Below are 24,258 nucleotides of genomic sequence, written 5' to 3'. Positions count from 1 at the left end.
CTAATATGTTTCTTCTTTCTTCTCCAAATCATAAAAAGTTGTTTATTTCATCATTATCGTGCTTCCTCTACTTTCCAACTACCTTTCTATTATAAATCCCAGTAAGCATTGTTATGCTACCGACTCCCCAAATCCCACCCCTGCAACACAGCAGGGACATTAATATTATAATATAAGTGCAGAGGGGAATGAATTATTTAATGCATTGAGGCTTTTATTTCAGAGTTAGATTAAGTATATTGAATAAAATCCAAGAGTTGGCCAGGTATTCTATTTCCAGCATTAGGAAGCACTCATTTAGACATTAGGCAGGATTTTATAAAAACAATTCTAAGTGTTTTATCCTGAGCATTATTATCATTAGCAATTTATGAAAAAGCCACAAACTGAAATCCCTAAGATCAAAATATAGCTTGTGACTTTTTAACAAAAGAAAGCTAAATTAAATACCGTGTTAGAATGACGAAATATCAGTAGTTTACCCTTTCCTATGTACTTAGAATTTAGAATTGTTTTTATGAAAATTGTGATAATAACGCTTCAAAATGATGTTTTATTAGCTATTTCCATTCAGTTAAGTTTGAGCCATGATTTGTACTTATTGCACTAGAATTATTTCTGTAAGTAATATATAACTATGAGAATATAAAAAAGATTAATTATTGAGGTACCTTTGCAATACATAAAGTAAAATTCCTGAGATATATCCATGCAAACCTTAAGAATCTCATATCTATCTGCTGATGCCCTGCAGGAAAAGTTACTTCAGCTCTCTCATAATACCCTGCATAGCATCTGATGTAATTCCAATTTTAAAAACAATTATTAACAATATTAAAAAAATATATTTCTCTTACCTAATGGCTTAATTAAGATCTTGAAGAGATATAGATTTTAATACTTTCAGTTAAAATGCATGCATGTGTTTTTTTTTCTGGTAAATAAAGATTCTATTTATTTTTGATAAGCTTTTTGCAATATTAGAAATCGGTTCCTTTATTTTTGCACCATATACTTCCTCAGAGTTTTCCCAAAGTGTTATGATCAATCCAGTGCACTATTTTGGGCAAAATGTTAGTGAATTGTTTGAGTTTTCATGATTCAAAATCAACCATTTTTAACAAAATAACAAACATGAGAAAATCTGCAGATGCTGGAAATCCAAGCAACATACACAAAATGCTCTATTTCAATCATGATTTATATGTAAATAAAAAGTTATTTTTTATCCCATTTTAGTTTCCCTTCCTTTATTCTTAACAAAGTATTCTTAAAATCTGAGCATCCCATCTTTGCTAAATCATTTAGGCTCTGTGGTGCCACCTAAATACTTGTGTTTGGTTTTTGACTTCTGGTTTTTCTGATTCATAGCAGGTACAAACTGGCAAAGCATCATAATGTGATCCTGCAACAACGTGTGTGGTCTCCATCATAAACAGCCGAATAGCTTGAACATTTACCTAACGTAGGGTTTGACTTTCAATTGAGCGGCAAAGGTAGCCACAGATGTTAAATTGGCAGCCACTTATTATGACATGGTTAGCAATATTACAACTTTCAGATGGGGTCCGAAGAAACAATAGTATCCATCCAAAGACCGGAAGAAGATCTTAGTCCCTCATATCAAGATCTTATTCATGTAGCAATAAAAGAGGATTAAATAGAGCCAGTTTACATGAAGAACTATAATAAATCTGTGTTTTATCACAATCTGTATGACTATGGCTCTCTATAATATTATCCAGTTAGAACTTTATCAAATGTAAGACTTGCAGCACTTTTTCTCATCAAATTATCTTACCTTGAAGCAATATCAGCTTTGCTTTTGAAAGCATTGGGCTAGTCTGTTTTACATTAAAAATAATTGTGCAATTCATTTGTCGCTGATTATTGTAAAACTTTCCTTTTTCATAATGTCAGCAACAAAACTATGCTCCTTTTTTTCAATAATCACTACTTGTCTTTAAATTTCAGGATGAGCAGTTATATTAGATTTTCTGCTCACCATAAAAATGGATTTCATTTGTAAGTAAGCACTAATCCTAGAATATTTCGCTAATCTAGAATAGGGGTCCCCAACCTTTTTTGCACCGTGGACCGGTTTAATATTGACAATATTCTTGCGGCCCGGCCGACCGGGGGAGTGTTGTCCAAGTAGGGTGAAACTCACCGCAACATGTCTTTTACAGTTAGGGCTGCCGACTTTCTCACTCCCAAATAAGGGACAAAAGTAGCAGTCAAATCCCGGGACACTTGTGTGTACCCCAGGAAAAGCTACCATGACCATGAAGCCTTACACGGGCGCCTGTGTGCGCATGCGTGATGTGCGGATGTGCGATGTGCGCATGCGCATTTGTGCCGATTCTTTTCCCACAAATCGGTCTCGGCTTAATCTTCCCGACTATACTGTACATACATTATTTCTCCTTTACATAGGCTGTGTATTTATCATATTATTCCTGCTTTTACTACATATTAGTGTTATTTTAGGTTTATGTGTTATTTGGTATGATTTGGTAGGTTATTTTTTGGGTCTGGGAACGCTCAAAAATTTTCCCATATAAATTAATGGTAATTGCTTCTTCGCTTCACGCCATTTCAGCACGAGAGGTTTCATGGAACGCTCTACCTTAGCGGGGGAAATACGGGACAAGGGCGGTCCCGTATGGGACAAACCAATTTAGCCCGATATATGGGATGTCCTGGCAAATACGGGACAGTTGGCAACCCTATGTTCAAGTTCAACAGAGCGTGACAGGGAATGAGGAAAGGTGCAGCTGACTCATATCGTTTCCTCGCAGACCGGTAGCATATGCTTTGTGGCCCGGTGGTTGGGGACCGCTGACCTAGAACAAAGCGTATTTGTCTACAGATCAGTATTTTTGTTCAAATAGATTCCTTTTCCAAAATAACTGAATATAATTAGTTACTTTAATGAAAAAGATGAATATATCTGAACAGATAATAAAATGGTAGGATGGTTTTAATCGTTCTAGCCGAACAGAAGTAGGGTGGGTGGTCAGATAACAACCTAGGTTACATACATTAGGAGTGACATCCTGCTAATTTAACCATTATAGAGAGCCATAGTCATAGAGAAGTACAGCATTGAAACAGGTCCTTCGACCCATCTAGTCCATGCTGAAACCATGTAAACTGCCTACTCCCATCGAACTGCACCTGGACCATAGCCCTCCATACCCCTACCATCCATGTACTGATCCAAACTTCTCTTATGTGTTGAAATCGAGCTAAAACACACCACTTCTGCTGGCAGCTCATTCCACACTCTCACAACCATCTGAGTGAAGAGGTTGTCTCTCATATTCCCCTTAAACATTTCACCTTTCTCCCATAACCCATGACCTCTGGTTGTAGTCCCACCCAACCTCAGTGTAAAAAGCCTGCTTGCCTTTACCCTACCAATGCCCCTCATAATTTTGTATACCTCTATCAACTCTTCACTCAATATTCTACATTCTAAAGAACACAGACCTAACCTATTCAATCTTTCCTTGTTACTCAGGTTCTCCAGACTCAGCAACATCCTTGTAAATTTTATCTGTACTCTTTCACCCTTATTTACATCTTTTCTGTGGGTAGGTGACCAAAACTACACACAATACTCCAAATTAGGCCTCACCAATGTCTTATACCACTTCCACATAACATCCCATGTCCTGTACTCAGTACTTTGATTTGTGAAGGCCAATGTGCCAAAAGCTTTCTTTACAACCTTATTTACCTGTGATATCACTTTCAACGAATTATGTACCTGTATTCCCAGATCTCTTTGTTCTATCACACTCCTCAGTGCCTGATCATTCACTGTGTAAGTCCTACCCTGGTTGGTCCTACCAAAGTGCGCCAAAGTTGCACATCTGCATTAAATTCCATCTGCCATTTTCCAGCCCATTTTTCTAGCTGATGCAGATCCCTCTGCAAGCCATGATAGCCTTCCTCACTCTCCACTACACCCCCAATCTTGGTCTCATCCACAAATTTGCTGATCCACTTAACCACATTATCGTCCAGATCATTGATATACATGACAAGCAGTGGGACCTTCCAGTGGAAAAAGCCTGCTTGTGTTAAACCTATTTATACCCCTCATAATTTTGTATACCTTTATCAAATCTCCTCTCAATCTGCTACCTTCTTTCACTATAACTCAGGTCCCCCTGACCCGGCAACATCCTTGTAAATTTTCTCTGTACTCTTTCAAACTCGTTTATATCCTTTAGGTAGGTGACCAAAACTGCACACAATGTTCCAAATTAGGCCTCACCAACTTCTTATACAACTTCAACATAACATCCCATCTCCTGTACTCAATACATTGATTTACGAAGACCAAGGTGCTAAAAGCTTTCTTTACGACCCTATCTACCCATGACATCACATTCAACAAATTATGGACCGGTATTCCCAGATCCTTTTGTTCTACCACACTCCTGAGTGCCCTACTGTTCACTGTGAAAGACCCACCCTGGTTGGTCCTACCAAAATGCAAAACCTCACATTTGTCTGCATTAAATTCCATCTGCCATTTTTCAGCCCATTTTTCCAGCTGATGCATATGCCACTGCAAGCCTTAATAGCCTTCCATAACATCCACTACACTTCAAATCTTGGTGTCACCCAAATTTGCTGATCCAGTTCACTGCATTATCATCTAGGTCATTAATATAGATTGCAAACAACAATGGACCCAGCACCGATCCCTACAGCGCTCCACTAGTCACAGGCCTCCTTTCAGAGAGGCAACCATCTACTACCACTTCTGGCTTTTCCCACAAAGCCTATATCCAATTCAATTTACCACCTCACCTTGAATGCTGAGCTATTGAACCTTTTTGAACAAATTCCCATGCAGGGCCTTGTCAAATTCTATGTAGACAGCATCCACAACCTTGCCTTCATCCACTTTCCTCATAAATTGTTTAAAAAAATACTAAGATTGGTTAGACATGACCTACCACACATGAAGCCATGCTGACTATCCTTAATCAGTCTATGTTGACCCAAATACTTATTATTTGGTCCCTTAGTATACCTTCCAATAACTTTCCCACAACTGATGTCAGACTTAAAAGCCTATAATCTCCTAGTTCATGTTTAGGAGCTTTTTAAACAGCAGAACAACATTGGCTATCCTCCAATCCTCTGATACCTCTTCTGTTTCTAAGAATGATTTAAATATCTCTGCTAGAGCCTCAGCAATTTCTGCACTTGCCTCCCGTAGAGTCCAAGGTAACATGTTATCAGCCCTGGGGATTTAGCCACCCTGATTTGCCTCAGGGTAGCAAACACTATGAAGTTGATGCTGCTCTGCCTCACTTCTATAGACTCTGTGTCCAACTCCTGGTAAATATAGGTGCGAAAAATTTATTTAAGATTTCCCCCATCTGTTTTGGCTCCACAGATGGATTGCCATTCTGTCTTCCAGAGGACCAATTTTGTCGCTTGAAATCCTTTTGGTCTTAACATATCTGTAGAATTTCTTAGGATCCCCCTTGACCTTGTCTGCCAGAGCAACTTTATGCCTTCTTTTCCCTCTCCTGATTTCTTTAAGTGTTCTTTTGCATTTCATATACTCCATAAGCACCTCATAGGCACACCTCCAAAGAGAATATTGAACAGGAAATGGCATCATCATATCTTACATATCTGACACTGAACGTGAATGAGACCCACAAGCTTGACTCTCAATGCTGAAGTGAATTTCCTGAGTGATGCAGAATTTCCCAGAAATTATTTGTTAAGTGAATTTCATTCCAGGTTTGATATATTTTCAAGACAACTTGGTCAGCATGGACTAGTTGAAGGGCCAATTCCTATGGTGCATATGGCTCTATTTAAAAAGCATTACCAGAGGAGTTGGTGAAGGCAGATTCAAGTACAATGTTAAAACATGTTTTGATGGGCACTTCAAGGAAGGAAGACTGCCATCCTTAAAGTGTCTGGTCTACATATGCCTCCAGATCGATGTGAATGATTTTGAGCTGCCAGCTTAAATGGTCCGGCAAGTCAGGCTAACTCAAGATGGGAAATAAATACCAATCCTGTCATTGATTGCCCATATCACCTGAATAAATAAATTTTTAAAAATCCTTCCTCCACCAATTTCCATTACATTGTAGACTTTCCTCTCATCTTAGGCAGTACCTTGGAATGGAGGATCACTTGTTTCTATTAAAGTGAAGAGTGGAAACGCCTATTGTGATACCTTCAAACGTGGGGTGGTTATCGCACATTGGATAAGTACACTTGTAGTGGGGAAGCTCCTGGAGGAAGATATGGAAGCAGTAGAAATCACATTAAATATTGGGAACCAACAAAGTGGGCATAATGAAATTAACAAAATATTGTAATAGCTTAAGACAGCTAACACTAGCACAGAAAACTAGCCTTACTAGCGGAGGGCAGCATGCTGATGTGGCAGGATACCAGATTGTGTGGTATAGGGTGGTAACTAGCCATAGAGAAGAGTTTATCTGGACTGAAATATAAGATCATCAGCAGGAGACAGAAAGGATGGAGAATAAATGAATATGTTGGCCAAAATTTACAGGAGGATGCTCAGCATACAAAATGGTAGAAACATCCTGTCATGTTTCCTCCAAAGTATTTGGATTAAATTCTGTGATTTAGGTATGAAGAAATATGAAAGTGCACTATTAGAAAGCGAAAAGATAGTCTGGATATGCTATTTATAGATATTTTAGTCATTTTTATTGGTTGTGATTTAGATGGGGCACCTGAGGTTCAACTTAACACTATTGAAATAACAGGTTATGAATCAACCCCACAGAGTTTAGTATGTATATTTATATGTGTACTTATAGAAATATTCCTCACTGTAAATACACAATTGAGTGAGTTTTATCCTTGTCTGGTCATTTATTTAACAATATAAGATTCATCACCAGTATGGGTGATAACAGGATTATTTTATAAAAACTACATTATCACCTCCTCGCAGTTCTAGCTTACCTCATTTATTTTCTCTGAGGCCCAAACTACGGGAGACAGGAGAAGTCATTTCTCAGGTGCACTGCTTCATAACTATATGAAGTAAAGGGCCTCAGAGAAAACTTTCACCTATAAAATCCCTTCAGTTTCAATCTTATGATATGACAAAAACAGATGCATTAAGTCCTGGAGAATCAGAAAACATGCTCCCATACAGTTTCAGAAATTAGCACAGAAGTGGTCGTTTGACTTCACTAAATCCAGCTCTGGTCACAGATTCTAACACCTCAGCTCTCTTACTGTGTAGCAGCAGTGCAAGGAACAGTGAAAAGCAGTGAAAGAAAATCCAGTTCTGTTCTCAGCTATACTGTGATGACTTACCGATACAAACACATTCAGGGGTACTTTAATTCATTTTTATAATAGAAGTAGAATACATTTCTTCCAACAAAGACTCAGAAGTATGAGTAATGCTACTAAATTGGATGGCCTCTTAATGGTACCTGAATAGGAGAGTGGGGAATACTAATGCCAGTAAGGAAAAGAATATAATCAAATATTGAATTCTGAATACTCTATACAAAGAAGAAAAAGATATATGATCTCTCTTGTGCTTGCTTGTTCTTTACTCATCCTCATTATTCGACTTGCATACTATCCAACTACAAGGTTCGATGCTGTGGTAGAAAAATAAAGGCAGCAATTATAGCACTGTTAGAGTAAAGTGGAGTAGCACTCTCCTATCTGGAAGATCTTGGCTAATTAATATCCAGTAAACCCCATAGCACTGTTTATGGGAGTAGTGCTGTTATTGTAACTAAATCCTCCGGCTAAGTATTCCTTTTAGCAGATGGCTCACACCTGCAGATAACTAATCTTGCATTTCATATACTTCAAATTCAGATTCAGGTTATTTATCTACCATACTGTGTAATTCTCACTCCCTCATAAGGATACGCCAATTTACTCAGATTGGGCCACTTACCCAGAGGCTGGTCACAAGTTAATAATAGCCAAGTTTCTGACAGTATCCACTAGTGATATTGCTTGAGTTTAACAAAAGAGCAAAGGGACAAGGAACAGGAGGAGGGTATTTAGCCCCTGAAGTCTGTTCTGCCTTTCAGTGAGATTTTAGCCAATCTTTGACCTAAATATACTTTTGCATATCGCATAATAAATATGATGATCAAAAACTGAACTGAAACATGCAGTTAGGCAGCACAGACTACTGGTATTTTTTTTCTTTACTCCATTGTCAATACACTGCCTGAAAGTTTATCTATAACCTGCAGTCAAATGAGAACATTTCAAACTTCCCTACTGATAGATTCCCCCTCCGTGTTGAGGTAGTAATCAGCCTGATTAGTTAATGATCTACACCAGCCCAGGGCACTGCAGACTGTCTGGATCAGTCATCAGATTACATAATCAGCTATTAGATTTGCACTTTCCATTTATTCAGATATGTTCATGCCATCAAAAGTCAAACTAAACCAGTAAAGTTTTCTGTGTTATGACTATGAGGCAGAAGTTTGACCAGCAGGGATTAATTCCATGACAAGGTAAAAGACCAAACCAGAAAGGAGGGAATACAAGAAAATTAAATCAAGCTCTGAGGAAAGATGAATGAAATCTTGAGTAAGAAATACAAAAATAATTAAATAAAAGCATTTAAATCTGTGTGTGGGAAGAGAAATTATTGGGACATGGATTGAAAATTTTAAGGTCCTAAATACTAGTTGTATAGCCATTTCCAACTTCACCTTTGTAACCTGTACTTTCATTATAAGTTAATGTCTTTTTTTCACAGACCTATTTAACTATACCTATAAAAAAGTGAAGAAATTAATCTGAAGTTAACCTCAAAGAAGATACTCAAAAGTAAACACCCCGGTTATAGAATTGCAGATTTTTTTATAACAGTATTTTTCATAAATTGCAAAAGTCTGAGAAATAAAGCCCCCTATACCATCAATATTGCTCTGGAGCAGGATAAGGATATCAGTTAATGTAGTTTATGTGCAATTACTCAAGCCAAGGAGTAAGATGTTCTCCTAAGGAGTTAAGAGCATAAGATATACAAGCAAAAGTAGGTCATCTGGCCCATTGAGCCTGCTTCGCCATTCAGTCAAGGGCTGATCCAATTCTTCCAGTCATCCCCACTCCCTTGCCTTCTCCCCACACCCTTTAATATTTTATTCTAATAATAAGAGATCATAAGGTGAAAATTTTACTATGTACCATATCAGCTTTTTCTGTCCTTTTTTAAACCATGAAGAAACTTGGATAACATTCCAGAACATTCTGAAATGATTATTTCCTGCCTAAACAAGCTAGTTTTAGAGCAACATGCATAAAGTGCTGGAGGAACTCTGCAGGTCAGGCAGCATGCTTGGGAATGAATAAACAGTCAATGTTTTGGGCTGATGAACCAGGCTACCCCAGCAACCCAGCCTGACTGTTTGAACTAGATTCACTGTTACTCTGGTTTTCACTGTGGATCACAACTGATTTTATATTTTAGTGCTTTTTCAGTAATTAATAACAGTATGGAGACAGCAGCAGAGCATTACAAAGCTAGTCTGTTGCATGGTGCCAAGCACATATCACCAACAATCATATAATTCAAATAAGGAACATAGAAAAAAATGAGTTTGGCCTTTAATAGGAATGGGTGGCCATACTTACAACACAATCAAGGTCAGAAAAATAACAAATCTATGCTTTATATGACATGCAATGATTCTATCCCTACATTACAGAGGCTAGCATACAAAGTACACAGGCTCCTGCTTGCTTGTGATGAACCTCAAAAAGACTAAGAGGATGTATGACTGCTGTATCACAGGTCCTCCAGTTTAGACACTGCTCACAGTCTGCTCTGAGGTTGTGCAGACCTCGTGTTAAGACATTAAAAAAAGGATTGATCATTTTGTTCCTCAAACCTCCTAAAACATGGTTGACCTAACCTTCCTGAAATTCTCACTTTTCTGTCATCTCCACATAGCCATTGAATTCCACAATGAATAAAAATCCACCTTTTTTCAACTTTTCTTCATAAGACAATTCCACTTACTCGAGATCATCCTGATGAACCTTCTCTGAACTGACTCCAATGAAAACACATCTTTCTTTAAAAAATATATTTTGTACTATACACGGTGTCTTCATTAGTGCTTTGTGCATCTAGATTCACCTGCATTCAATTCCTTCCTCTAAATCATGAATATCTATTGTAAGCAAGAGTGGTCCCTGCACTAATCCCTGTAGCGCTCTATTGGTTGCAGTTATCAATCTGAAAGTGAAGCCCTCACCCTTACTTGCTGCTTCCTTCTAGTTGGCCAATTATATATCCTTGTTAATATATTACCTTCCACACTACATGGTTTTATCCTGCAAAGTAACCCCTGTGTGGCACCTTACTGCATATCATCTGAATGTCCAAGTATTTTACAACTACTGGTTAATCTCTCTCCTTTCTGGTAGCTCCTCAAGCAACTCTAACAACTTTATGGAACGTGGTATTCACTTTATGAAGCCATGCTAACCATGATTAATCAGATTCTAACATTCCAAACATTTCCATTATTAATTCTCAATAATTGACCATCTTTCCAATTATAGCTAACAAGCCTTTAATTGCTTGATTTATGTCCTCCACCCTTTGTGAATCAAACTATCGTATTGGCACTTTTCCAAAAATCCTTGTTTCTCAATAAGCTAAGGATTTCTAGAAGGTTAATCCACTTTTTCTATAGCTGCTTGTTTGAGGATCTTAGGATGAAAACCATCAGGTCCTATAGATTTTCATTTATTAGCCTATATTTTCCCATTAATAACTTGTTGAAGATAATGGTAGAATTCTCCTCTTCCCTCGATTTTTTGGCATTATTTTCATATCTTTCACTGTGAAGTTGTTGTAAAACATATGTACACATGAAATCCAGTGATCATGTAAAATGCTGAATACATACAAGTCTCTTTTCATCCATTCATGTTTAAGTACATATAAAATATAATTTTTAATTTGTTTCCCCTCAATTACTAAATTTCTATAATTCTCATAATATGTTGTGTATTGCTATTAGAATATTAGCTGAATAATTCCGGAAGTTTTCTTTACAATGTGTAATAAATCATAATCAGATTTTGTACATACAGATTTTGTTACGCAAGGGTCTCAGTGAAAGCCGTCCTTTATTTATGGCACTTATGTTCTTGTGAGTAACGTCATGTATTTTATCTGACAGGATATTGTTGTTTCAGGAACCTTGCTGTGTACAGATTTACTGCTGTGTTCCTTACATGATAGCAATAATGCACTTCAAAATGCTTCAATAGCCGCCTATATTGCAGTCTCTCTTATTTCAGTTCTTTACCATTTGTTTTTATATACAGGAAGCAAGAACATTGGCTAAAGGATTGTCCTTGGAGAGTTGGCTTGGTTCCATTCTTACTGTCAAACAGAGATGAAAAGTTTGTGGGAAGCCACATTGCATGGCAGCACAGAGAAACATTGCAATCTGTCATAATCAATGCTACTGAATGAGATTTTAATATGAGGATAGTATTTAATATTATTGTGTTAGAAATTTTATAGCATTATATTGACAAACTGAGTGAAAGTGTGGCAAAGGTTCACTCATTTCTTGAAATGAAGTAACGAGTGGAATGAGCCTGTATAAAAAAATGAAGATGGCCTCCTGGAAGCTCAGATGATTCTGTAGTGATTTGACAGGGTAGGTGTGTGGTTAATGCTTTGTCTGTTGATTAACCACTTATGAGTGAGATGAGGGGTAACTTCTGCTGGAAATATTTGGAATGAATATTTGTAACTTAGAGTAATTTGTTATGCCTGCACTGTACTGCTGCCAATACCTGTCCCTACACCTTCTCCCTCACTACCATTCAGGGCCCTAAATAGTCCTTCCAGGTGAGGCAACACTTCAACTGTGAGTCTACTGTATTGAGATCATCTACTGTAGCCAGTGCTCCTGGTGTGACCTTCTGTACATGGGTGAGATCTGATGTAGATTGGGAGACCGCTTCACCAAGCACCTGCCAGAAAAAGTGGGATCTCCTGGAGGTCGGTCATTTCAATTGCACTTCAATTGCACCTCCTCTACTGCCGTAATGAGGCTACACTCAAGATTGAGAAGCAACACCTTAAGTTCCATCTGGGTAGCCTCCAACCTGATGGCAGGAACATCAGTATCTCAAACTTCTGGTAATTGCCCCCCACCTCACTTTCACCATTCCCCTATTCCTGTTTCCCTCTATCGCCTTATCTCCTTAGCTGCCCATCACTTCCCTCTGGTGTTCCTCCCCCTTCACTTCCTACAATGGTTTTCTACCCTCTCCTATCAGAATTCCCCTTCTCCAGCCCTTTCACCTAGCAGCTTCCCAGATCTTTACTTCACACCTCTTCCTTTCCCAGTTTCACCTATCACCTACCATCTTGCACTTCTTCTTCCCCTCCCCCCCACCTCCTTGCTCTAACTTTTCATCCTTTTTTTCCAGTCCTGATGAAGGGTCTCAGCCCGGAACGTCAACTGTTTACTCTTTTCTATAGATGCTGCCTGGCCTGTGGCGTTCCTCCAGCATCTTGTGTATGTTGCTTGGATTTCCAGCATCTGCAGATTTTCTGGTCTTTAAACAACAAATTTCATGGCTTATATCAGTGGAGATATACCTGATTCTGATTCTGATTTGATTCTGATTCTGAATTCTTTACTAGTGAAGTATGAGGATCTGTCAATGAATATTTTCAAAGCTGAAATAGATATGCTTTAGACTCCAAGGAAATCCAAGATTACAAGAGCAGGATGAAAATGAAACTAATGCTAAAGATTAGATCAGCCATGATTTATTGAATGGCAGAGGACTTAGGGCCCTCTTGGCCACTCTTGTTCTTATTTATTATGTTCCTCTTTGAATAATGTTGGATTTCAACATACATGAATGATCAAAATGCTATTTAAAACACTGTTTCATTAAATTGTTCCTGAAAATAGAACACATTTTCAATGAAATAGTGCTAATTTTGTCCACCAAACATGCTAATGTGTTTTACATGTAGTCATATGCGTCTTAACCAAACAGAAAAGTGCTTATTGAAGTCTCACAATTAGAAACAAAATAATGGCCATATATACTGGTTTTAGTGGTTGTTTAGGGTATAAATATTGCCCAGAACACAAGACAGGAAACAAACAAGTCCTACCGGAATGGAAAAATAATAAAACAAAAAGAAATTATCTTGAGGTTCCACTATTCCTATTTAGCTTCAGCAAATGTAAGCACGATTCGGGAAGAAAAGCACAATGGCATCCTACTCATTTTGTCACCATTGCTGAGATTTTGCTGACAATGGCATTTCACACAAAGCTCTGCTATACTTCTGTTAATTATCAAAATTAATTCCATTGTCACCTTAATATGATTTATCATTGTGGCTTGGCTGAGGAGATAGATGAGACAGTGAAGAAGCTTACATCACCAACATGCTATCATGAGGAAATGGATACTATGGTGGCACTTAGCAAGTTCTCATGTTTACTGAATCCTAAGCAACTCTTCTGGAGACATCTCAATCCACAGAAAAGCTCTCCAATGGAAACAGTGCAGTGTGGTAAATTGAAAGAAAAATGTATGTTAATTAATGAAACTTTCTGTGCAATGAATATTAGCTCACAGGACACTGACAAGGAAACAGTTGGATTCATCAATAACATCCTTTGCATTGCTAAGACTGAATTGGAAGAGTAAGTGAAAGAGTAGCCCTTTAATTGCCAAAACTTGTAAATTTAAATCAAGGATGAGGTATGATAAACGTACTGCTGGGCCTATCAGGTCTGCCCCAGTCTCACACTCCAACAGAGGTGGGACAAGTGGTTTCCAAAGAAATAAGATACATGAATTTTTTGGTAGATTATCAAAGGTACATATAAACATAAACAAAGTTTTGAAGTTAAAACTTTGGATAATTGATAGAAAATATTGTTAGTTGGGTTTGCAAATTTGACCAGAACAATAACTTTTATCATAATTAATTTGTAATGAGTTGTTTTAAATTTCAGGGTATTTTTTTCATAATTGAGGTTAGCTGAATGGTTTCTCATGAGTTAATGATTGTATAAATATGCAACCAAAGTACATTTTTTTAAAATACAATGTTCAATGTAAAATGTTGGTGTATTACTTTGCAAGTTAGAAGTTTTGTAGCTGGATTTTATTGGTTCCAACTAAATCCCAAAACAAGCATTCAGCATTAAGATTTCTCATATAGTTCCTTATTGTTTTAAGCCAGCTGGTGGCTTAGTGGCATCAGCGATGGACTTTGGAGTTCAAATGCAGAGGGTTCCCTTGCACGCTTTCCATCCGTGCTGGGTTATATATGCAATTTACTTATTTTGATTATCTGTTGCATAATCCCAAGGAAAGTCTTGGCAGAAAGACAGTAAAGGAAGATGAATGAGTGATTGCATGTTGTTTTAGTATTGAATTGTGTCCTCCTTTTCCTTATTCTCTTTCCCCTCTTCATGTTTGGAATTTCTTCTGATATCTTCTCTACCTCTTGATTTACATTGTCTCTGATATGCAAAATTATGCACAAAATTTTGCATTTCTTTCAATTCAATCTAGTACCAGACTTGTTAGAATCAATGTTTCTGATATTAGCATAAAGATATTTAAACCTAAAACCCTTACTGCTATTTTAGAAGTGGGTAAGGGAATGTCCTACCACTGCAATAGGCTTTACATGAGCAATCATCTCTAGAAAAGTTTCTTAGCAGTTCTAATTTACATTAATTATAATAGCAAAAAGAATATTGCTTGGAGTTCAGAAGGGGTTTTAACATGAAAGTCATGATCACAATAATTACAACCTGAATATGAATATCTAGTAGAGTAACTAGCCTGCATTACAGAGGGTAATAAACAGTAACATTTGAAATTTTATATCATGATCTGTTCTGAGATGTAAATAAAAGAAGAGAGCTCATTGGTCCCTCCGGTGCATGTCTAGGTAAGAGGCTTCCTGGAACAAAGTTCCAAATGAATATAAAGTTACTAACAAAGCAGAATAATTTCCCCAAACTCACAACAATTTCTTCCATTAAAACCAACTTACTTTAAAACAACTAAAGGTGAAAAGTAAAGCTGATTGTAAAAGACTTCTCCAAAGATCAAATAGCTGGATAAATAAAAATAAAAATCCAAAGCAGTTTGATTTTTTTAAAAATCTAGGATGAATGCAATAAAACACGACAACAAAAATATAGAAAGTGTGGGGCAATATCTTCAAAAGGCAACTGGAGTACAGCACAGATGATTCTATGGAATACTGACTATACGATAAAATGGTAAAAAAAAATGAGGTTTGATGATCAGATAGGTTGATAGGACTCCCTCTGTAACTGATGATTAAATTTATGCCTGAAATTGTTAGATTCAAACTTCTTTCATTTCTGATACTGATCAACCTATTGAATTCAAAGTCAAATTCAAAATAAATTTATTATCAAAGTCACCATATACAACCCTGAGATTTATTTTCTTGTGGACATTCACAGTAAATGCAGATAAACACCATAAAATCAATGAAAAAATGCACACAAGACGGACAGTCAAGTAATATACAAAGGTAACTAACTGCAAATAAAAAAAAACAAAATTAGTAATAATAAATAAGCAACAAACATAGAGAACATGAGTTGAAAGTCCTTGAAAGTGAGTCCATAGGTTCCTGGAACACTTCAGTGTTGGGGTGAACGAAGGTGAGAGAAGTTATCCCGTCTGGTTCAAGAGCCTAGTGTTCAGGGGTAATAACTGTTCCTGAACCTGGTGGTGTGGGTCCTGTGGCTACTGTAACTCCTTCTTGATTGTTCTGATTTTATTTCCGATTTATTATCAACTGCATCATTTTTGGTTATTATTATTACCTTAAAATTTCCTAGAGCTAACTTAAATACAGGTGGTGAGGCAAAGTCACGGTATCGCTTCATCTCAGATTTGCGATTTCCCACTTCTGTACCTATATCGAGTCCTGCCCCTTGTTCTCTCATATATTGGGTATGAAGGTTGTCCGTGGCATCCGACCAAGGCGGGAAACCAGAACAGGAGACCTTTTAGTGGAAAAGTCGGGGGATAGTCCCACTCTCTAGATCTCGGAAGTCCTTGTCGGAAGTCCTTGTCCAGTGGTTCGTGTGGTTGTCACAACTGGGGTCTTTCTTGGGTGCACTGGATGACCATGACTGCCTCCGTGCCTCGCCAAGCCCTTCGCTCTCCACAAAGCGATGTAGAACCGCCTTCCTGGCAATTGGATCTCATCCGCCCAGTCCGCGGGAACTGACTTCGCATGCTAGAACAGGCATGACCCTATCTCACCTAGGTATGAGGCCTGCCAGCTACCCTCATATGTTGTGTATACACATACATACTTAAGAAACAGGAGGTTTATCGGATTGCAGACTTGACTGATTTGCTTATTTGCAATTGCCTGTATGACTGTAATTAATTTGGCAACTGCTTATTGCCGGCAGCAAGGAATTCGACGCTATTAGGAGCGCATTCATCGTGCGCCTTTTGAGGACCGCATGAATAAATCACCTAGTGTCGCCTCGTTTAAAACAAAACCTACAATTGAATTGAATAAGAAATAAATAAAGGGCCGCGACAGCTGCTACTCTCAAAAACCGGCTGGTGAGATAACCTGTCTCATTGCAAGAGGGCCTTCCGATTCTATAAATACACTGATGTATTTAGTATTTTAAGTATTTGTTTTTCTTAATATTAGTCGCTGATTAGAATGAAATTTCCTGGCAAAGATAAGTGATTCATTTGCAAGACACTCCCTTAGTGCTTGTACCGACGTCCCCAGAGGTTGTGCTCTATTCTCTTGTCCAATCTAAGGCGAAACACTCAAGAGGAATATTTCTGTCCCAACTTATTTAACCTGTCTCTAAACCTGCCAGTAAATCTGTGTCTAAACTCCTCCAAAGATTTCGCACCCTCTGATCTCTATTAGTTACACTGACAAAAGTTAGGCAGCGTCTCGTGGGGGATGATTCGGTCCGAGGCCCTTCATCAGCTGAAAATTCGATTTACAAAGAAACAAATCAAATCAGTGTATGAAGTCCAGAATTGTTTGGTATCAACAGCCGCCAGTTTCTGCAGAGGTAAACTCCATGCTTCAGGAGCAGAATGTTTAAAACCGTATTGTTTTGAGACGAACTGGAGGTAAATAGGTTTCTACATACAATAACAACGCGATTACTGTTTAGAAAAATGTAACGAACTGTTCTCCAACTAATTAAAAAGTACTAATGCTGGGAAGCAGAGTGTTCCGCCCTTGTGGCCCCTTTCTGCATCAACCGAGGGATGTGCCCATTTGCAAAGTTTTTTCTTTTGCTTATCGCGCCTCAGCTGAAGCGGAAGATAAGGAAGTACAGTATAATTTAATTCTACTGTGAACTCTTGCGGAGCGATGCGCTGCTGAGCTTTTTGGCCGAATGAATGAATGAACTTAAAACCCTAAGGAAGCGAGAACTACTGTCTGTGATTTACTATGGATCGAACCGCTCAAGCGTCGGAAATGAATTTCAGGTGCTACAACTGCGCAGGGTGGGGCGGGTAGTGGTTGTAGAATAACTATCAATGACTGCGCTCCCGCAGATAATGTGGCTTGGTGAGAACATGTTCTATATTCGTACTGTACATGTCATTAGTGAGGCTGCACTTGGAGCACTGTGTATAGTTTTAGAGAAGGCATCAATAAGCTAGAAAGAGTGCAAATAAGATGTACGAGACTGTGAGCAGGAATGGGGGGTCCGTTTATATAAGGTTGGGACTTTATTCTTTGAAACGTGGGAGACTGAGGTGTACACAATTATGAAGGGGGAGGGGGAGTTAACTAAGTTGAAAGCACTTAGTCTTTTTCTCAGGGAAAGGAAACAAAAAACTAGAGCGCACGAGTTTAAGACAAGAGGAGATAGATTTAAAAGGAACCTAAGGCAACAACTTCATGCAAAGGATGAATGGAACACATTGCCAGAGAAGGAAGCTGAGATATTTAGATAAATACACGGATAGGAAAAGCATAGAGGGATATGGGGCAAACGGGGGCAAGAAGGACTCGTTTATGTGGGCAACTTGGTCAGCATTGAAGAGATGGGGTGAAGGGTTCGTTTCGGTGCGGTATCACTCGGTGAGAAGCTGCGTGTTTCGACCTACAGCTGTTCAATAAGGTCCCGCGGTTAAGTAAATGAAAAACTGCAACGCAAAGGTTGTAACTCACGGTAGAAAATGTACTCTGTGTAGCTGCTCCACATCTTGTCGTCCCTGTACTGATTGATGAAGGTGGCCGTGCCCGTGGAGTTACAAGCCACCATGTGGAAGCCCGCTTCGGACAGCCGGTCGAACGCTTGCTCCAGGTATGTGAACTTCAAGTAAAACCTGGACGTATATTTTTCAGGGGGGCGGTCGGGGTCCCGGCTCTCGTTCAGGGTATCCCCGAACACCTCCTTGGCCAGGGCGATGCGCCCACACACCATGATCCTGGCCACCCTGCGGAACTTGGCGTCCGCCTGACTGTCCCGGACTAGGGTGTAGGAGCCGCGGTAGCCGAGGGTGATGAAGCCAGCCTTCTTGTCCGCCCCGCCGGAGTACGGGGCACCCTTGGCCACCAGCTCGCTGCCCTGCGAGTTCTCCTCGGCGTCGCTGTGTACTGCCTCGTCTGCCACCGAGCCCTGCTTGACCGTGACCTTGGGCGCCAGGGCTCTGATCAGCTCGCCCAGCTGGAAGTGCTCAGCTTCCCGGAGCAACCTCTCCTTCTCCGGGAAGTGCTCGGGCAACACCAGCTGTTTATCCCTCAGATAATCCAGGATGTACCTGAAGAGGAAACCGTCCCGGTCCAGGAAATACCGGCCCCTGTTGTCCCTGGGAAGGACCTTGACGTTGCTGCTGGAGAAGAGGTTGGCCAGGAGGGAATCGGACACGCTGACCAGGGTGTGGTGCTTGGTCACATACACCTGTCCTCCCACGTTCAGCTCCACCACCTCGGGGAACGAGGAGCCCGGCATCTCGCTGATGGGGAGGATGCTGTCGCGGACAGCCATGGTTCGGACAAAATCCTTTCCGTGCGAGACCCCTTTGGGTCTGGGAGTAGCACGCTGGGCTCAGCCCTGAGGTACCGCTCTGCACATCGCTCACTTGCAACGCGGCGCGGCGGCACCAGCCCAAGGCGACAGCAAGGCGGCGGAGAACGGAGGCATGTGAGTGTGAGTGTGAGTGTGTATGTGTGTGTACTGGAGAAAGACAACCTCGCAGAGCGGCGTCGACCAACTCCCGGCAACAGTATACAAGAGTCTGGGAAAGCACCCTGACGTCACGTCAACTACAAGCAGCGCCTCTTTCCTAGAACGGACTCCAAGCCGAGATAACCTCTTCTGGTCCGCACTGACAGACCAGTAAACAGACAGGGCCTCTCCTGCGGACTTAAGTTTGCAGATATTTTAAAACAACTTTGCAAAGTTACGGTTTATCACCCAAGTTCCATTTAGAGACTGCAACGTGACTGCACCCGATTTTAAAATGTCTCGATCACTTCAACTGTAGCCACGGAAGTGTACAATTTTCGGAGTCGATTTTCACTGCAGGTTGTAATGCAGTGTTTTTAATGCAGAATTGTACACATTTATTGCATTGAATATCATATTCTGTCATTCCCATTGAAATTTAATAGATAAAAAACAATAGAAAAATTAAGTTTCTTTAAAGATCGAAGCCTTGACGATATTATTGTAAGTTTAAATTTTGTGAATACTATTGTCTCACTAAGTCAAATGAAACGGGGAAATCTTCCTGGGAGAACAAACCGTTTTAAGTGGTTTAATAGAAATTGCCAGGGTGTTAATACAAAAATACTCGGTGAATGGAAATTGATAGTTCGGAATATAAATGTGTTAGGTTAAATACGTTATTTACTGCTCATTTTCCAGTGATGTAGACATGCCATTACATTGTCGGCGGTTTAAGACGTATTCCAAAACAGCAACGTCGCAATTTGGATTTATGTAACCTTCAAATTTCAGCAGTATTGGTAACATGTTTATATGTATGGATAAGGAAATTTGTCAATACATTGTTCAATAAATTTTAAATCCAAATACTTCACGTTATTGCGTTTATTAAAGTCCAAAATAAAAGATTTGCTTAATATGCTAAATAATTTACAAATATTGAGAAACAGTGAAATTGAAGACATGAGGTGGGTCAATCAGCATAATCCGTCGGAGTCATTGCCAATTCAGAAGTAATCCACCAAAGGAATCATATCAACTAATTAACATGCTGTACCACGAGCAGGTTATTCCTTGAGTTAATAGTTCTTGGTTTTACATGGTTTTAGTCACTCTTCTCCGTCGGAATGTCTGTGGATAAACGCACAGTCGATTCCAGAGGAGAGAGCGAAAAACAGCGTGTAATTCACATGAAGCTGCACTGGAGCGCTTCTTAGCGTCCGGTTTTAGAACAACACCAATTGGAACTGACTAACTGACAGATTACACCGGATAATAAAGCTTTTGCTTCCTGAATACCTTTAGGTGTATCTTAATGAATTTTGGGCTACTGATCATGAAAATCACCATGAAATTTCCCTATCACGCACCATTTTTAATAAAGGTATGCTTATGATTTCAATTCATAATTCAAGTCAGTTAAAATGTTGCCTACAATGTAAGTTGGAAAGTTTCCTATCTTGTCCAGGCATGCTTAGGTGGCGCGGCTGCTGCATGGCAGGACATTGTTTTAGTAATAATTATTGGGTAAGGATGGAATCTGCTATCACCAGGCACAAAAATTGCTATCAACAGGAATTCTGCAGATGCTGGAAATTCAAGCAACACACATCAAAGTTGCTGGTGAATGCAGCAGGCCAGGCAGCATCTCTAGGAAGATGTACAGTTGACGTTTCAGGCCGAGACCCTTCGTCAGGACTAACTGAAGGAAGAGTGAGTAAGGGATTTGAAAGTTGGAGGGGGAGGGGGAGATCCAAAATGATAGGAGAAGACAGGAGGGGGAGGGATGGAGCCAAGAGCTGGACAGGTGATTGGCAAAAGGGATACGAGAGGGTCATGGGACAGGAGGTCCGGGAAGAAAGACGGGGGGGGGGGGACCCAGAGGATGGGCAAGGGGTATATTCAGAGGGACAGAGGGAGAAAAAGGAGAGTGAGAGAAAGAATGTGTGTATAAAAATAAATAACAGATGGGGTACGAGGTACGAGGGGGAGGTGGGCATTAGCGGAAGTTAGAGAAGTCGATGTTCATGCCATCAGGTTGGAGGCTACCCAGACGGAACATAAGGTGTTGTTCCTCCAACCTGAGTGTGGCTTCATCTTTACAGTAGAGGAGGCCGTGGATAGACATGTCAGAATGGGAATGGGATGTGGAATTAAAATGTGTGGTCACTGGGAGATCCTGCTTTCTCTGGCGGACAGAGCGTAGGTGTTCAGCAAAGCGGTCTCCCAGTCTGCGTCGGGTCTCGCCAATATATAAAAGGCATTCAGGGCCCCAAACAGTCCTTCCAGGTGAGGCGACACTTCACCTGTGAGTTGGCTGGGGTGATATACTGTGTCCGGTGCTCCCGATGTCCACCATTCAGGGCCCCAAGCAGTCCTTCCACGTGAGGCGACACTTCACCTGTGAGTCGGCTGGGGTGATATACTGCTTCCGGTGCTCCCGATGTGGCCTTTTATATATTGGCGAGACCCGATGCAGACTGGGAGACCGCTTTGCTGAACACCTACGCTCTGTCCGCCAGAGAAGGCAGGATCTCCCAGTGGCCACACATTTTAATTCCACATCCCATTCCCATTCTGACATGTCTATCCACGGCCTCCTCTAATGTAAAGATGAAGCCACACTCAGGTTGGAGGAACAACACCTTATATTCCGTCTGGGTAGCCTCCAACCTGATGGCATGAACATCGACTTCTCTAACTTCCATTAATGCCCCACCTCCCCCTCGTACCCCATCTGTTATTTATTTTTATACACACATTCTTTCTCTCACTCTCCTTTTTCTCCCTCTGTCCCTCTGAATATACCCCTTGCCCATCCTCTGGGTTCCCCTTCCCCCCTTGTCTTTCTTCCCAGACCTCCTGTCCCATGATCCTCTCGTATCCCTTTTGCCAATCACCTGTCCGGCTCTTGGCTCCATCCCTCCCCCTCCTGTCTTCTCCTATCATTTTGGATCTCCCCCTCCCCCTCCAACTTTCAAATCTCTTACTTACTCTTCCTTCAGTTAGTCCTGATGAAGGGTCTCGGCCTGAAATGTCGACTGTACCTCTTCCTAGAGATGCTGCCTGGCCTGCTGCATTCACCAGCAACTTTGATGTGTGTTACAAAAATTGCTATGAAGTATTTTGGTATTTGAGACAGATGCTTCCCAGAATAACTGATGCCAAGATTAAGGAAAGCATTTTTGTTGGTCCACAAATCGAACAGGTCATCAATGACAGGCAATTTGAAGAATTTCTAGTGGGACCGGAGAAAATCACATGGAAGGCATTCAAGGAAGTTGTTGAAATTTTTCTTGGCATCTACAGAGTACCAAACTACATGCAGCTGGTTGAAAGCATGCTTCAAGCATATAAAACCATGAAATGCAACATGTCACTAAAGATTCATTTTCTGCATTCCCATTTAGACTTCTTCCCTGCAAATCTTGGTGCTGTTAGTGACGAGCATGGTGAAAGGTTTCACCAGGACATTGCGATCATGGAGAAAAGATACCAGGGCAACTGGAATCCATCAATGCTGGTGAATTATTGTTAACACTTAAGCAGGAAGTCTCAGACACTGAGTACAAATGAAAATCACTAACAAAATATCTTTTACTTAGTTGAACTATTGCAAAGCATCATCACCACTATGCAATTAAACACATTATTTTCAATAAAAGTTAATTCCTAAGTGATACAAGTAGTCTGAAATTATATTTGTGTTCATCTTCAAGCAGTCTATCATAAACAAAAAAAAATTCTGAGGAAGCAACACTTTTGAAAAAATTTGTTGTCCAGTGTTATGCGATTTGGAAAACCAAAAAGTGGGGATGAAAGAAATAATATATTTTCATGGTGATATTTCAAAACACAAATATGCACACTAAAATTTATAAGGCAAATTTTGTTTAAATATACTACATGGAAAACATCTGTCATTTTGATCTGTGGGTGACACAGGACTCATATTTAATCCTTGTTTTGTTTACTTTGCAGTGTCACTTTTTTCACCCTGATTATTTAAAACTGGGTTCTTCCGCTTCGATTTTACTGCTGTCCATATTACTTAAGATGTTATAATTTAAGCAAATATTACAACATGAAAAAATACTGAAACAAAATGTTGAGCGAACAAGGAACTTAGCATCTGTGAGAGCAAAGTATTCGTCAACATTTCGGTTCAGCACCAAGAGTGAGACCTTGCATCAGCACCATGAGTGAGAAGGCTTGTATAAATAGAAGGGGCCGGTGAGACAGGAGCCAAATGTGGTTGGTGGACTGAGGACTCATATAAAATGACAGACATGTTGCACAAAGTAGGGAAATAGATTTGGAAGACAGTGGCAGCTGAATGATAAATGATGGCAGACTGAGAGAAAAAAAATGAGCGGCAAATGGAGCTAATTATGAGAAGACAGCTGCTAGTGTTTCACAGGAAGACAAAAGGTTGAGCACCAAAGGCAAAATTTCCTGGCACCTAGCCACTGCATGACATTGTGGCATCACTGAATCGTGGCTGAAAGACAATTATAGTTGGAAACTGAATGTCTGAGGATACACATTGTAGCGAAAAGACAGGCAGGTAGGAAGAAGAGGTGGGGTGGCTTTGTTTGAAGCAAAAAGAAATCAAATCATAGAAGGAAGTGATATAGGATTAGAAGGTGTAGAATTGTTGTAGGTAGAGCTAAGAAACTGCAAGGGTAAAAAAGACCCTGATTGAAGTTATATACAGGCCTCTGAACAGTGGCAAAGATGTGGTCTACAAATTACAACGAGAGATAGAAAATGCATGCCGAAAGGACAATGTTACAAACAGTGAGGGATTTCATTATGCAGGTAGATTTGGAAAATCAGGTTGGTGCTGAATTCCAAGGGTTGGTGGTTATTTCTAGAATGCCTATGAGATGGCTTTGTAGAGCAGCTCATGGTTGAGCCCAATAGAGGATCTGGATTGAGTGTTATGCAATGAACTGGAATTGATTAGAGAGCTTAAGGT

General features: G+C 39.9%; 2 protein-coding genes across 6 annotated transcripts in view; one reads left to right on the top strand and one right to left on the bottom strand.

The window, feature by feature from the left end:
* The window catches only part of LOC140195090 (BTB/POZ domain-containing protein KCTD8-like), a 74,125-nt gene extending 54,849 nt beyond the window's left edge, over positions 1-19,276 (bottom strand). For 3 of the 4 annotated variants that reach the window (XM_072252779.1, XM_072252776.1, XM_072252778.1), the window contains exon 1: positions 18,275-19,276. In XM_072252779.1, coding sequence (XP_072108880.1) covers positions 18,275-19,094 — 820 coding nt within the window. In that variant the 5' untranslated portion in view covers positions 19,095-19,276. Of the gene's footprint in view, positions 1-6,217; positions 6,288-18,274 lie in introns of those variants that run through there. The other variant, XM_072252777.1, reaches the window with a different exon arrangement.
* The window catches only part of gnpda2 (glucosamine-6-phosphate deaminase 2), a 131,916-nt gene continuing 124,924 nt past the window's right edge, over positions 17,267-24,258 (top strand). Inside the window, exons 1-2 of one of the 2 annotated variants that reach the window (XM_072252782.1) lie at positions 17,267-17,583; positions 18,298-18,410. The gene's annotated coding sequence lies outside the window, so the exon portion shown is untranslated. Of the gene's footprint in view, positions 17,584-18,290; positions 18,411-24,258 lie in introns of those variants that run through there. The other variant, XM_072252784.1, reaches the window with a different exon arrangement.

The sequence above is a fragment of the Mobula birostris genome, chromosome 3 (assembly GCF_030028105.1).
Source record: "Mobula birostris isolate sMobBir1 chromosome 3, sMobBir1.hap1, whole genome shotgun sequence".
Taxonomy (NCBI): domain Eukaryota; kingdom Metazoa; phylum Chordata; class Chondrichthyes; order Myliobatiformes; family Myliobatidae; genus Mobula; species Mobula birostris.
The sequence above is the reverse complement of the archived record's forward strand: the minus strand, read 5'-3'. Positions and strand labels throughout refer to the sequence as shown.